Here is a 15339-nt window from a genome sequence, read left to right on the forward strand (position 1 = left end):
AATGTAAATGATATTAATAATTTTCTGTGTGGTAACTGATTTGCGAATAGGGTTTCCAATCAACTTAGAAAAATTATACCATTCGAAGCATTGGAAGAGAATATTTGCATGGCTATGGATGGAAGTTTCTAGATGGCATCGTTATATGTTTTTGCACCATTAGAATCAAGATGGCCGTACCTTGTCTACTACAATAAGCAGTCTTCTCTTTTTGATCTGTAATGAAAGTTTAATTTTTTTTTCTATTTTACTATATCTAAAAGCCCTTTCAGAACGCAGAAAACAAGTTGCTGTATCATATAAAAATAATGCCAAGAGCAAGGGACCCAAGTATGAACCCTGTGGAACCCCAGAAGTCACATCCAAGCAAGAACAAATGTAGTTCTATTTTGCAAATAGTTTTTTAAATGAGAAACCCCGAAAAAGTCTCATCGACATCCCACAAAACTATCACACTGGAGTGTAATACATGACAGAAGACTATCAAAATGTTTTACATAGCTTGAAAGGTTAGCTTAGGTTGACACATAAACTACACCATCCTGCCAACTTTTAAAGCCCGAAGGGACAAAGCGGTCAAGGACATTATTCATGGTTGTTATTCCATACACCCTGGTTTTTATTAGTTAAAACACAAAATACTTTATCAACTATCTTTGAGGTATATGAATGCCCTTATCAAAACAATATTTTTAAAGATTGATAGATTCCGTGAACAGGTATACAAAAAAAACAAAAGACATACGGAAAGTCATTTATTGTCTTTCACGGAATTACTGATGACGAGTGTATCTACCAATACATTTGAACAAATTAATGGCGGTGGCCTTTTCGTTTTCCTTATCAACCGCACACTCGTCAAGGTACTTTTGTCGTTCGGCCGCATCTTGGATATGCTGGGTAGCTCTGTCAGTGATGAGGGCCTTGTTCACGGTACCATCTTGATTTTGCCAACCTAGAGTCTTCGAGATGCAAAGGCTGTGGGCGCCGAGGTTCTGAGGGTGGTCGGGTTTCTCTCCCTTCCGGATTTTCTCCAAGACTGCCTCGTCGACGTGAGTCTCGGGATTGCCCTGGCATTTTTCGTGGGCCACTTTGATTTTTTGCTTGGCCTCTTCCTTCAGGTCAGCCTGTTGATCCGATGGAAGGTTCCAATAATTATTAATGTATATAGCATAGCAGTTTATCGAATATGCCTTAAAAATTGGCTTGAAAACAAAATTGAAATTCGAAGGACACGTGGTCAGAGTTAAAAGGACTTAATATGACCAAGTTTAAAGAAAATATTCTACCAAATAATTTGGGAAATTCCAATGATCTGAATCAGTTTTTTATAAACTTTGTCGAAAACAATAAAATACCAGGTCAGGAATTAATTTCTACTAGAAGAATCCATTAGATGTCTTTCAAGAGTTGCATTTTGAGGCTTTGCTGGATATCAGCGATTTATTAGGCCAGTCATAAAATCTAATATTTTACAGTGCAATATGTATATGTGGCAAAGTAATAAATGTTTTTATTATTACTATTATTAAAATAACCCAATTAGTAAAAAATAATCTTCCATAAATTTCTGCTATTTGCCTTCTACCCTGCCCCTGCTTACTTAAGACTTAATAAAGAAATAAGAAATAATATTCGAGCAAATTAAAATTATTGCATGTAATCAATTCTACAAAGGAAAATTCATAGCATTCAAAGAAATCTGTAAACAATATCACCATAAAATATGATTCTACATTTTTCAAATGACAAAACAGAAGTTTTATTAAATTTTGTACAATCCGTTTTTGAACAGAGTTGTTGCTTTTTTATTAAAGTTGGTTCTTTTTTGCTATACAGAATGGAACTCAGAGAACGCTCTTTTATATGAGGAGAATTTCGATATGCTACAATGTTATATCTAATGCTGTAGTAACGTCGTTGAAGCTGGAATTGAAATAACTACTCAGACAGAAGACAATTTCTGGAACAAATCTTAAGCATTTATCTCTATTCTGCACTATATCGGTTTTGACAAAAAAATCGAACACAATATTAAGCTTTTTCTTGTCTGGCCGAGTTCAAAGAGTATTCTGTAGAAGAAATTCTGGTTAACGCTGATCTATGCAAATTTAATAAATCTGCTCCTGATCATCTGCCGCAGTGTTACACTTTGGCAGGTGATTGTCAGATACTCGAGTGTAGAAAAAGGGCTCCAACAATATCTTTTTCCTCCAGGTGTAAAAAAAAAATTGTTTTTTTTTATATAAAAAAAATCTTCACCAAAGATGAGCCCTGTAGCTCAACTCTAAGGGATCGCAATGTTTATTTTAGTTTCCCGTTACGTATAATGTTCGCTATTTTTTACAAAAAACCAATTTATATTATTAAAGTTGAGTCTCTAAGCTTTCCAAAAGGGCTCCAACAATATCTTTTTCCTCCAGGTGTAAAAAAAAAATTGTTTTTTTTTATATAAAAAAAATCTTCACCAAAGATGAGCCCTGTAGCTCAACTCTAAGGGATCGCAATGTTTATTTTAGTTTCCCGTTACGTATAATGTTCGCTATTTTTTACAAAAAACCAATTTATATTATTAAAGTTGAGTCTCTAAGCTTTCCAAAAGGGCTCCAACAATATCTTTTTCCTCCAGGTGTAAAAAAAAAATTGTTTTTTTTTATATAAAAAAAATCTTCACCAAAGATGAGCCCTGTAGCTCAACTCTAAGGGATCGCAATGTTTATTTTAGTTTCCCGTTACGTATAATGTTCGCTATTTTTTACAAAAAACCAATTTATATTATTAAAGTTGAGTCTCTAAGCTTTCCAAAAGGGCTCCAACAATATCTTTTTCCTCCAGGTGTAAAAAAAAAATTGTTTTTTTTTATATAAAAAAAATCTTCACCAAAGATGAGCCCTGTAGCTCAACTCTAAGGGATCGCAATGTTTATTTTAGTTTCCCGTTACGTATAATGTTCGCTATTTTTTACAAAAAACCAATTTATATTATTAAAGTTGAGTCTCTAAGCTTTCCAAAAGGGCTCCAACAATATCTTTTTCCTCCAGGTGTAAAAAAAAATTGTTTTTTTTTATATAAAAAAAATCTTCACCAAAGATGAGCCCTGTAGCTCAACTCTAAGGGATCGCAATGTTTATTTTAGTTTCCCGTTACGTATAATGTTCGCTATTTTTTACAAAAAACCAATTTATATTATTAAAGTTGAGTCTCTAAGCTTTCCAAAAGGGCTCCAACAATATCTTTTTCCTCCAGGTGTAAAAAAAAAATTGTTTTTTTTTATATAAAAAAAATCTTCACCAAAGATGAGCCCTGTAGCTCAACTCTAAGGGATCGCAATGTTTATTTTAGTTTCCCGTTACGTATAATGTTCGCTATTTTTTACAAAAAACCAATTTATATTATTAAAGTTGAGTCTCTAAGCTTTCCAAAAGGGCTCCAACAATATCTTTTTCCTCCAGGTGTAAAAAAAAATTGTTTTTTTTTATATAAAAAAAATCTTCACCAAAGATGAGCCCTGTAGCTCAACTCTAAGGGATCGCAATGTTTATTTTAGTTTCCCGTTACGTATAATGTTCGCTATTTTTTACAAAAAACCAATTTATATTATTAAAGTTGAGTCTCTAAGCTTTCCAAAACCGCATAACAAAGTATGATTATCATTGAAAGAAGATTAATTACAGCCAATTAAAAACTACTAAATTTTGAACTTTTCAGAAATAGCTTCTAATAATGTTTTGTCTACATAATTTCTCAAAATTTTTATTTTAATTAATAGTCAGTGTTTTATTTCTATGGATATCCAATTTTCAAATGGTTGTCAGTATGACGTATATTTCATATATCAGTAAAATGGCTAAAAAGAAAATTGATTTGGTCGGTTTTTCATGTAGAAAATTAAGTAAACGAAAATTACCGGGTGTGAGAAAAATTTTACAATTATTTTTCTACAAGCATGCAGATTCTATTTAGTATAAAAAAAAATCAATTTATATTTCTGGTATAACAATAAATGCATTGTTATTATCATTATTACTAGTATTATATTGATTCCACCGGCCGACAAAGTCTAATAGAAAAACAATGTTTTAAAAAGCAAAATTTGGTTCTCAAGACAAAACCTGGGCGCCACATATTGATTGTAAGGTATGTGAAGAAGGTTAAAGTAAAACTTGATAGTTTTGGTTAGTGTTGCAAAAGTTGAACACACTGCAGTTGTTTTATAAAACTGTTGTACCCTTTAGAGTTTTATTTCTTGACATTTTTTTTAACGTTTTATTATTAATTTTTTTATTTTTTTTATTTTATATATTTTATATTCAATTATTTTAAAAGTTTAACGTATCACAACATCGGAAAAAAGTTTTCCCTAGATATCATTTTCAATTTAAATTAATCAATGAAAATTTTTGGGGTGACTAAAACAAAAACATGTCGATCTCTACTGAATTGTATTAGGAAAAATCAAGTTTCTTTAAAGTTATTTCGAGGCAACAGATATTCAGCAGAGTAATAAAATTAGAGGGACATAAATACTTTTTCCGAATAGATTTTCAAATTTAGTAATGCCAGTGCAACTTTTCAAAATAGATAATTTTCGCATAATGTCCTATTCACCTTAATTTTTATAAAATGTTGTTAACTTTCAATCGACTTAGTCGAATCTCTTATAAAGGACTACACAGTTCTTTTGACTTTGTTCAAGGACACTTAGAAGAAGAAGCTAACGTTATTTTTAATTCCCCTTTAGTATTTTCAAGTAAAAAAAAAGTAGGACCATTATACCTTTCATATATCTAAAGTAAAACTATGAACTCACCAGCGTAGAGGCGACCGTCAGCAATAGGGCAAAAGCGACCAAGTACTTCATAATTAACGTGAGGGATATCTTTTCGAACTATATGACGTCCGTCTATCGCTTACTGTATTTTTTCTCACTAGGATGTGCTTTTATATCATCTCGAAACCAACAAAAATTCTAAGAAACGACGGTGTCATCGCGATTATACATTTTGACCCAACGGCTAAAGAATTAGAGATAACAACTATTATTGACTTTGTTTTTATTTACAAAATTCGTGAGATTCGTAAAATTAACAAACAGTTTAAGGAATCGGCCGTCATGCAATGTTGCATTTGTTAATATCGTTAATAAATTTCCACTGGCCTAGTTACTGATATATCAAAAACACATGATTACATATGTTTAACGAAAACAAAAATAATTAAAGTATATAAATTTAATGGAAATTTTGAGCAATAGAAAAATAAAATTATAGAGGCATAAGTCTAACTAAGAAGGATAGAAGCGAAATATTCTGATATTGAAGAACAAACCGGCTTCCAAACTGGAAGGTCATATACAGGGTTGTCCGTTTAAGAGGGGCTCTACCTTATCCCGAAATCTACGGGAGTTTCAAAAAAAATTTAAAATTAGAAGTTGTTTCTATTAAAATGACCTTCATTTTTTTTATTTCCGAATATTCACTTTTTTATATACACGGTGCTAAAACAAAGTTACATTTTTTGAAATGAAACACTCTACATTTGATGGCATTTTTGAATAATACTTCCAAAGGCAAATTCAACCATATATACGAACATGGGTCTGTGATGTACCGTTTCGAACTTATTAGCGATCATCTTCAGAATTCGAGTTATGTTATAATTGTTGAGTTGCTTATTAACTTTTTTTGTTCGTTTATTAACCTTTAACTTTTAATGCTTTTGTTTAGGCAATTATCAAATTTAAAATATTTTCTTAAAATACGCGGTGACACTTTTCGCAAGTTTCTTAAACGAGAAACTCTGTTTATTAGTAGATTAGAAATTCAATTATATAACATAGTACGGATCTCAACTTACAGTTTTACATACATACATATATTCTTTTACCAAAATAAATAAGAACTAAAAGTTCAGGTTTCCACGAAATCATATATATATATATATATATATATATATATATATATATATATATATATATATATATATATATATATATATATATATATATATATATATATATATATATATATATATATATATATATATATATATATATATATGGAATACTGCAGACGTTTCGCCAAAATCTCACTTGACATCTTCAATGCTCGCGCCTCGGAAAACACTTCGAACACTCGGAGCGGAACAAATGGCAGTGTTTTAGTGGAGCCGAACGGTTTTGGATTAAAATATGCAGCTAGATATTCTTCTGCATTTTCAAAATACTTCAGAGGCCTCCGCCCGCCTTGGCGCTTCAGATGTAGACGTAAGACGAACCACACTTCAAACATTTTTAAGAATTAATAGCTGTAAGCCAGTTAAATTCACACCAGTACAAAAACCATATATATCATTTAGAAATAGCGTATACTACTTTTATTCTTCAAAAGGGCGGACATATTGAGAAACTAATTTAATTATTTTTACTGGTAGTTGTATTTTTTTTTGTAATTATTTCTCGTAGACATTTAAGACAAATTAATAAGACAAATAAGTAATTTGCGAAATTTAGCATCATTGTGTCCAGCTTAATATACTGTTTTTAATATGACTTCTAAACAATTCTCTAAAACGGCTGTAAACAAGTTGATAACACTTTTTACTTTTATCTGCCAACTCAGCCAAAACGGTAAGTTAGAAACCCGTACTATGTTATATAAATGAAACTGCCATTCAAGTGGCTATTCGAAAATCCAATAATATACAGGGTGCCTAATTTAAGAAAATTGAGAAATGTATTTTGCGAAACGCGGCTACACCGCGTATTTTAAGAAAATATTTTGAATTTAATGAGTTTAAATAGTTAATAAGCAAACCAACAATGATGATTTAAGCATAACACAAATTCTGGAGATGATCGCTAATAAGTTTCTAAACGGTGCATCACAGACCCATACTCATATACATCGTTTGTTTGTTTTTGAATAAAATGTCGGATGTCCTATTTAAAAAAAATGTAATTGTGTTTTACTATCTTATCAAAAAGGGACTATTTGGAAAATTAAAAAAAGCTCATTTTAATAGAAACAACTTTTGTATCTAATTTTTTTTGTAACCCCTTAGGTTTCGGCGTCTCTTAAACGTGTCACCGTGTACAGACAATATCTTCACACTCTAGGAAATACTAGAAAAACGTGCAATCCTGTTTTTCGCAGATGACCAAACAATGGAGAGCTAAAATAGAGTAGGGAGGGTGGGGCAAAGCGGTCATCCTGGAGGCAGGAGGCCCACCTCAAAAATTATCGAAAAGATTTTTGTTCTTTATTATAATTATCAATTCTGGTTGTTTGTACATTTTTAGTCCTTTGCGTAATTCCAGGGGTAAAAAAGTTACTAGACATTATTCTAACCAAATCATAATAAATTTTTTGACAGTGTTATTTTTTGGATAATTCTATGGATAGAGCCCAAAGCCGGAGCTTTGGAAAATCTTATAAGTACTAAGAACATAGTTTTTAATCTACAGAAAATGAATTACTAATCAGTAGTTTTTATTTATTAAATACCTTTTAAAAAATAATTATAATTATTATATATAACATTATAAATAGAGGAGAGTGGGGCATGACGGCCAGAAGTTGCGCCAAATTTTGGATAAACTAAATTAGTCAAAAATAAATCAACTTGATGGTTAAAAGCCACAAACAAAAAGTTGACGCCTTTCCCCACCCCCCCTATACTCCTCTGAATTGAGATTTTCTTGAAAATTTGGGCTGCTCAAATATTTTACGCAAGAAATCAGATTCGGCTACTTTTCTATGTCAGGATTCACTTCTCTTTTATGTCATTTCACGAGATATGTTTTCCAAGCATAACGAAATACTCTGAAGTTCAAAACTATATTTTAAGTGTCAACCTGAGTTAGAAAAAAGATGACTTTCTGGCTCGAAAACGCTTACAAAATATGAAATAAATAAATTACCTGCATTCGTTCCATTTCAAAGAACATTCGTGTTGGTAATTTACTAACGGAGTGTTTTTTAACGGATGTACAACACCATAATCTATTACAATAATGGGGCATGTCGTTTTCAACAGGACTAAAATAATTTTCAAAATGTAATTTTATGCTTTTTTAAAGTGAGCTCTAAAAGTTTGAAATAAATTAAGGTCATTCAGTTTTTTTGTGAATTCTATTTTTTTTTTTGGTATTTTCTGTTAAATGTCGGAATATTTTGTTCTCAAATATTAAGTAAAAACGATTTACCGAACTGTCAAACACATTTGTTTTGATATTCAGAGAGCCCGTCAACACTCAAGATGTCTCGGTTTATTTCGTTGTAAATTCCTTTCTTAAAATTAAAGTAAGAATTGATATTAAACAAAAGGGCTTTGAGAAAAAGTAGTTCATATGTAACCTCGATACAAGGATGATAAGCGTCCTCAGGTTCCAAATGATCGAAACATTGACTTACCATCGTTATATAATTTTTATTCAAAAAAAATTAACTCCAAAAGTCGTTGTTACAATTAAAGACAGTTTTAAATTGCATAGAATTAAAGAAATATAAATTTAAGAGCAACGAGGAGTATTCTTGCTCAACGTGATAGCTCAAAACTGATTTAATTTTATTGCGCACGCACCCTGTATTAAGTTTCAAGTCTCTCCGAAGCCCAAAGTTAAAGCAAACTTTGTTAAATATAAAGATTTGCACCAGTAATAGCAATTTCCAATTATATTTTCTCAAATATCTCGCGCACCCTGTATCATCGACGAAAACTGAAACTCTCTGTCGACACAGTTTACGATATTATACAAACCAAATTATCCCATCTTTAACAGTTTATCTTTTATAGCCAATAATTTACCCACAAACGGAAATTTTTAGGTCCTCTTAGACTTTTTGCGCATAAACTACACCCTGTATATAATTCAAAGAATATTCGAAGTAGAGGTTATAGCCCTGAATCTCCCACTTTTCCTGGTATATGAATTTTTTGAACACAGTGAATGGTTTTCGAGAAAATACTTGTTTTCTGAAACCATGCAGTTAATCGTAATAGTAAATGACGTCATCGCGTCTAGATTGAGCTAGAAAAACAGTGATTTTCATATGGAGGACAAAACGAAAGCCATAAATATAAAAATTGATGCGAAATACAATTTTCATTTACAGCTAATAATGTATTCTGTAAAAGCACAATTTTCAGGCTGTTAGATTTTTATCCACAACTGAAACACCCTGTATATAATTGAAAATTAAATTTAGTACAGAATATCTCGAATAACCTGCAAAATATGTGAAAGCCTTTAATACAAAACTGATATTTGAAGCACAGGATTCTAGTTATTGTCAGTTGTCATTATAAGGAGAACCCAATTTTCAATTTTTCGCTAATTACCGACGCACCCTATACTTTTTTGGAAATAACATTAATAACAAAGATTTTCAGTGCAGATCTCACGCGTCTTTTAGTTCAATAATTTTTTCGATCATATATACAGTTTTTGAGCAATGATTTTTTCTCGAACGCCTACAAATTTGGTTTTTAAATTTTCAAAAATAGGGAAAAGAACTGCATGCGCGTCTCAAATTTCAAGTCGATAGCTTCAAATTTCGGTCACTTATCGTGTTTCATAGCATGTACGAAAAAGAGACGAAAATCGTGAAACAAAATGGACGCCAAGGTGCGACCGCGGCCATTTCTAATAAGCTAATTCGTTTCCTAGGCGTTTTAAAAGGAGAAAAAATTTAGCTCCCGTGCTCCAACGTTTTCCAATATTAGTTGCGTTTTTATGAAGCGTCGACAGAAAACGGCGAAGGGCAGGCAAAAAAAATTCGTCCTCATCGATTTTTCGAAAGCAACAAGGACGATTTCATATAGGTCAAGCGAATAATAAATCAGGGTGACATCTGAACAATAGAGGTCCAAAATGTGTTACGAGTGGAATTTTTCCGGAGGCATGGAAGACATCAATGGTGATCCCTGTACAGAAGGTTCCGAACACCAAGCTATGTCAAGAGTTTAGACCAATTAATACCGTTCCAGTTTATGAGAAGGTTCTTGAGGTTGTGGTTAAACAGTAGCTGCAAAGCTATTGTGACGTAAACAATATTTTAGTGCCTAATCAGTCGGGCGTTCGCTCCAAACATTCATGCGAATCTGTCGTCGTTACTGTCTGTGATGATTTCTTGAGGGCCTTGGAGGATGGTAAATTTGTGTTGGCTGTATTTTTTGATTTTAAGCGTGCTTTCGAAACAATAAGTAGAACTAGACTGTTAAGAAAATTGTACAAAATGGGTATTAAGGGAACAGCGTATAAATGACTTTGTTCGTATTTAAGAGATAGGGTACAAAAAACGAAATATAAAAATTGCATATCTGATTGCATAACTGTAGAACATGGTGTTCCTCAGGGGACAGTTTTGGGACCATTGTTGTTTCTTATGTATATAAACGATATTTTCATTGTGGGTAAAAATGTGGATGAAACGCAAAGGAAAATGAAGAAAAGCTTTGAATGGCTGTGCAATAATAGCCTTTGTATAAACACGGAAAAGTCAAAATTTTGTATTTTTGGTAAACGACATAAATTGAGTAAATTAAATTTCGATGTAAACATTTATATTAAAAACAAAAAATTAATTCATAAAAACGAAACTAAATATCTGGGTGTTACATTTGAATCAAATTTGACGTTTCATACACATTCCGATTTAATAATGAATAAGTTTTCTAAAAAGATTAATTGTATATCTAGAATAGGGAAAAATTTGTCAATTGACACCAAAATCTTACTGTATAACAGCCTAGTTGCTCCCCATTTACAATTTTGTTCCACACTAAAATTAGAGCAATTGCAGATTGTTCAAAATAGAGCCATGAGAAATATACTAAAGTGTAACCAATATACGCCAATTCAAAGCATGTTGAGGGTTCTTAAATTCTTGTCTGTAAAACAAAAAGTAATGTTTAATGTCTATGTATTTATTTTTAAAATCAAACAGCAGTGTGTTTGTGAAAAAGTTACCTATTTCAGAGACTATTCTTACAATACAAGGAATTGTGGTAATTTTATGTTAGGAGAATCTTATTCTAGTCAAGTACAAAACTCTGTATTACTTAAAGGCCTAAATCATTTTAACAATTTACCGCATGATATTAAAAACTGTGATACTCTTTATGAATTTAAAAGACTTTTAAGACGCCATGTATCGTCACAATTCTGATTTCTGTGTGTTTGGCTTTTGGTTTGGAATTTTATATTTTATATTTAGAATTTGTATTTTGTATTTTTTATGTAGCATAATGCTAAATAAAGATTATATTATTATTATTATTATTATTAATGTTACCCTGTGGAATACCAGAGTCTATGGGAACAATATAAAATAAAACTCCAACGGGGTTAAAGAAAATATTTTTAGTTGTTTCGAAATACCGATTTACTTAGCTATTTGACATATCTACGCATACAGTGGCAATGTACAAAAATAGAATATTCCGGCTACTTCAACGGGATCCTGCAAGCCCTGCGTAGGGGCGGCACATTCGCTTACGATCGCCGCCGAGTTGTTTGGATCCACGAACAAGGTTTTAAGTTTATCCGCCGCTACAGCCAAGTCGAGTTCACCGGAATCGGACTCGAATCCCAAACCGGAGTACATGCAAAACATGTGGTCGTCGAAATTGTCGGGAATGTCGACGTCGGACGGTGGCACTTTCTGGAATTCCAGTTGGGCGAATACCGTTTGCGGCACGAAATATTCCGTGATGTTTTGACAAGCGAAATGGACGTCCAGTATTTCCTGCGTGTAAACTGGCGCACCCTGTAAATCAAAGCAAATATATTTATCACCAAAACTAAATCAAAATTAGTTTAGGAAAGGTAGACACATCGTAAAAATAAAAAAAAAGTGGTTGAAACTTTTTTACAAAGTTTCACCAGCTCAAATTTCCGGCGCTGATAAGTCGTATTCAAAAAGCAAATTAGAACAGTTTTAAAGCAGTAGTGTTTGGTTTTCAGGAAATAGCAAAGCTGAAAACTACGAAAACTTGGTTCAGAAAAGGGTAAACTATTTTAAGGTTATGGGCTGCAGGATACATAATTTAAAAACAACGTGGGAGCGCATTCAGAAGGGAGAACGTTTTCGTCAGGACATTATGCGCTTTGAACGACGTTACCAAGACCAATACAATGAAAACATGATGGGAGATTATATTTGGGATTTATTGAGAGAAAGCACTTATGACCATAACAGAAATAGTAAAAGCGTTCAGTTTTGAAAAAAAAGATTTTGAAAAATATCGTTAAAAAGGTCCCCTAAATACAAATGCAATTTTTTTATGCCATACACGAGTGTGTTCAAAAAGTAAGGTGACTCTTAGATTTTATCAGTATTTAGAGTATTTATTTATTCATCAAAACTAATGTTGCCCCTTTCAAGGTAAGATATATACACTTGTGCCAACGGTTCTTTCAATCCTCGAAGCACTTCTGGTAAGTACTCGCTGGTATAGCCTTGAGTTCTTCAAGCGATTACTTCTTTATCTCTTCATTCGTTCCCAAGTCCTTCCTTTTCTTCATATTGTTTCTCGCAAAAAGCGCATAACCTTAAACTAAATTTCTTCATAAATCAAAGCAAACAGTAAGCACAAGCTTGCTTGACGCGGTTTTTTCTTTCTAGGCGATTCGTCACCAGTTATGACCTTTTTGGGCATGTCAGGATCATCAGTGACGTCGTATAACAGCTCTTGAGCGTTGCTCCTTCAACGGCCCTTTTGTTCAAAATAAAGCGGTTTCGGAAAAAAATTTGCTGCTACACGTTTCATGTCCAAAACTTTGGAGAAAAATGCATGGAAGGAGCCAATAGAGATACCGACATATTCATCCACTTCCGTAATAGTGATTCGAAGATTTTTCAACACCATTTGTTTCACTTCTTCAACAGTTCATCAATTATTGATGTACTGCGGTATCCAGAGCGAGGTTTGTCATCGGCCGTCTTGGAAGCGATTGTACCACTTATAAACATTTTTTTTGCTCAGAGTTGATTCACCATATATTGTCCGTTGTCAATAATTTAAGTATTTTGTGGCACTGTAACCCATTTTTTACACAAAATTTTATGCAAATTCTGAATTCGATTTTCGGTCTCATAAAGAAAAGTAAACGTGTAAAGTGACTGAAACTGTGAACATATGTTAGAGACATGTGTACCAACATAACGAAAAAAAAATCGAAGATGGAATGCACGTAGCCCTCCCAATTATAAAAGTCACCTGACCTTTTGAACACACAAGGCTTTTTTTTCATCTAATTACCACCTGAAATTTTAAAAATTTTATGCTTGAATAGCAAAGTCACATTTTGTGTTGACCCGTGTAATTAATGATTTAATCAATACACTGGAATTAATTCAATGAACGACAAAATTAATGATTTTAACGAAATGGCACACTTGATGAGCAATCGTCTGCATCTAACATTAAACAGATTGAGACCCACAGTTGCAATGAACTAAAAAACAATTGACTCTGTTATTGTATAGTTGTCATGTTTTCGGTTGATTTGTTGGCAGTCAAATTGTGTCTAGCCTAGATCAATAAAAAGTATGTAAGCATTACTGATGTTCGGTTATGGTGATAGAAAGTTTTGCTATCGTGAAGTGAAGATTAGTCCCAAAATTTACATATACTGGGTTTATACCAACACAATTCTAGTAATTGGTCAGTAAAAAGAATTTTGCAGTGTAATCCATAATGACATTCTCGTGGGTGAAAAATATTCCCTTTCCCCGTACCTTTTAAGGACGCAAGTAATCTCCCAATTAAATTTGCTAAATCCGAACATCAGAAATGACGCAATAAGGATGATGGTTTCATCAAGATGGAACACCTCCTCATTGCACCCAAAATGTAAGAGAGTACCTGAATGAAATCTTCTAATTTTGTTTGGGGTTACATCAAAACCAAAGTGTACAAAAACAGGGGTATTTACATACCGCTTAGCACAATGTCATCAATTTGAGCATTTATTTAAATGGATACCCTATTTCTTTGTTTTTAAATGGTTTTCGTGATTATTTAATTCTCTTTTAGTTTGTTAAAATCAGTAATTATTTTCGATCTTTGCCATTCCTGCACGAATGGTTGAATTTGGGTATAATGTATACATACACATATTTGAAATGAAAAGGTATGATATTACAAGGTTATTCACCGTGGGTATCCTAGTAGACGTTGGTAAAAACCTACAATGTTGGTTACTTATGTAAGTGCAAGAGCCCGATATAAAATAATAACTTTTTTCGCAACACGTACAGCTAAACGCGTCATCATAGTATAGTTTGAATATTAACTTATCGCGTACAGGGCGTTCATAAGGTAAGGCCCAATTAGTTGTAAAAATCCTTTAAAATTAATTTGCCATTTAAAAGTACAAAACAATGGTATATCTATTTTCACTGATTTTCGAGTTATTATTTCCTTAATCTTTTTTCTTTGTTTCATTATAAAAAATCACCTTTGTTTGCTTCTTCTTTTTATGTAATTTACTTTGCTTATCGTGTAGGCCCCCTGTTGCTAAGTTGGTTGTTATTTTATTCAAATTTATTTCGTACAACATTTCTTATAAATGTTGTTATTTGCAGGTGTATCACTATTTAGCTATGTGTGTACTGCATGAATTTTACAACAATTTCTTGAATATTTTTTAAATTTCTTAGCCTGAGCGATCGTTTTAAGTGACACGCATTCTCATCCGAAAACGCTACAGATAAGAGCCAACTTGGTCGGAATATGTGGTTATGGAACCTCATCTCTCAAAAAACCTTGAACGTTATTTCGTCCATTGTGGAATAATTTTTAAGATTACTGGATATTCGTATATTTCTTTTTTTAACTATATAATTACTGCAAAAAACACTTACCGTAGCATAAGCCAATGTTGCGGCAAGGACGATGATATACTTCATCTTTGTGTCAACTAAGTATTCCTAAAAAATAAAAAGAAATAATTATAAACATTCGATGTTCCTGTTTTTGTTACCACCAAAATGAATTTATTTTTATTCAACTAAATTAACCAAAACTATTTTCTAAATGAAACAGAACATCATTTATTGGTAAGACTAGTCAAACATTTTCATTTCGTTTATTCCACATAATAGGAAAGTTGTTCAAATTGATATTATAAAAAATATTATTGGTTTAAAATAATTATAAACATTCGAAATAGTCAAGTAGAAAAAGAAAAACAAAGGAAAACTGTTAAAATATGTGTGATATATACTTACCGCTGAATGTAGCACAAAAATGAACAGTTCCAGCACACTTGAAGCGACAGCTGCTATTAAAAACATTCTAACGGCTGCTTATATCATTAAAGATTATATT

At 32.3% G+C, this 15339-nt stretch overlaps 3 protein-coding genes across 3 annotated transcripts in view; all 3 read right to left on the bottom strand.

Annotated features, from left to right (window-relative positions):
• The window catches only part of LOC132699254 (calbindin-32), a 369234-nt gene that overhangs the window by 281307 nt on the left and 72588 nt on the right, over positions 1–15339 (bottom strand). The gene's annotated exons all lie outside the window — the stretch shown is intronic.
• Positions 743–4965, bottom strand: LOC132708029 (uncharacterized). The gene is made up of 2 exons (XM_060680129.1): positions 4811–4965; positions 743–1127 (listed from the first exon to the last, which is right to left on the bottom strand). Exons 1-2 carry the CDS (start codon positions 4859–4861, stop codon positions 774–776), a joined length of 405 nt encoding a protein of 134 aa, XP_060536112.1. The 5' UTR covers positions 4862–4965; the 3' UTR covers positions 743–773.
• On the bottom strand, positions 11331–15324 carry LOC132699262 (uncharacterized). The gene is made up of 3 exons (XM_060665898.1): positions 15240–15324; positions 14874–14939; positions 11331–11771 (listed from the first exon to the last, which is right to left on the bottom strand). The coding sequence occupies exons 1-3, from the start codon at positions 15303–15305 to the stop codon at positions 11409–11411; spliced, it is 495 nt and encodes a 164-aa protein (XP_060521881.1). The 5' UTR covers positions 15306–15324; the 3' UTR covers positions 11331–11408.

The sequence above is a fragment of the Cylas formicarius genome, unplaced genomic scaffold (assembly GCF_029955315.1).
Source record: "Cylas formicarius isolate icCylForm1 unplaced genomic scaffold, icCylForm1.1 PGA_scaffold_10__41_contigs__length_53128322, whole genome shotgun sequence".
Lineage (NCBI taxonomy): Eukaryota > Metazoa > Arthropoda > Insecta > Coleoptera > Brentidae > Cylas > Cylas formicarius.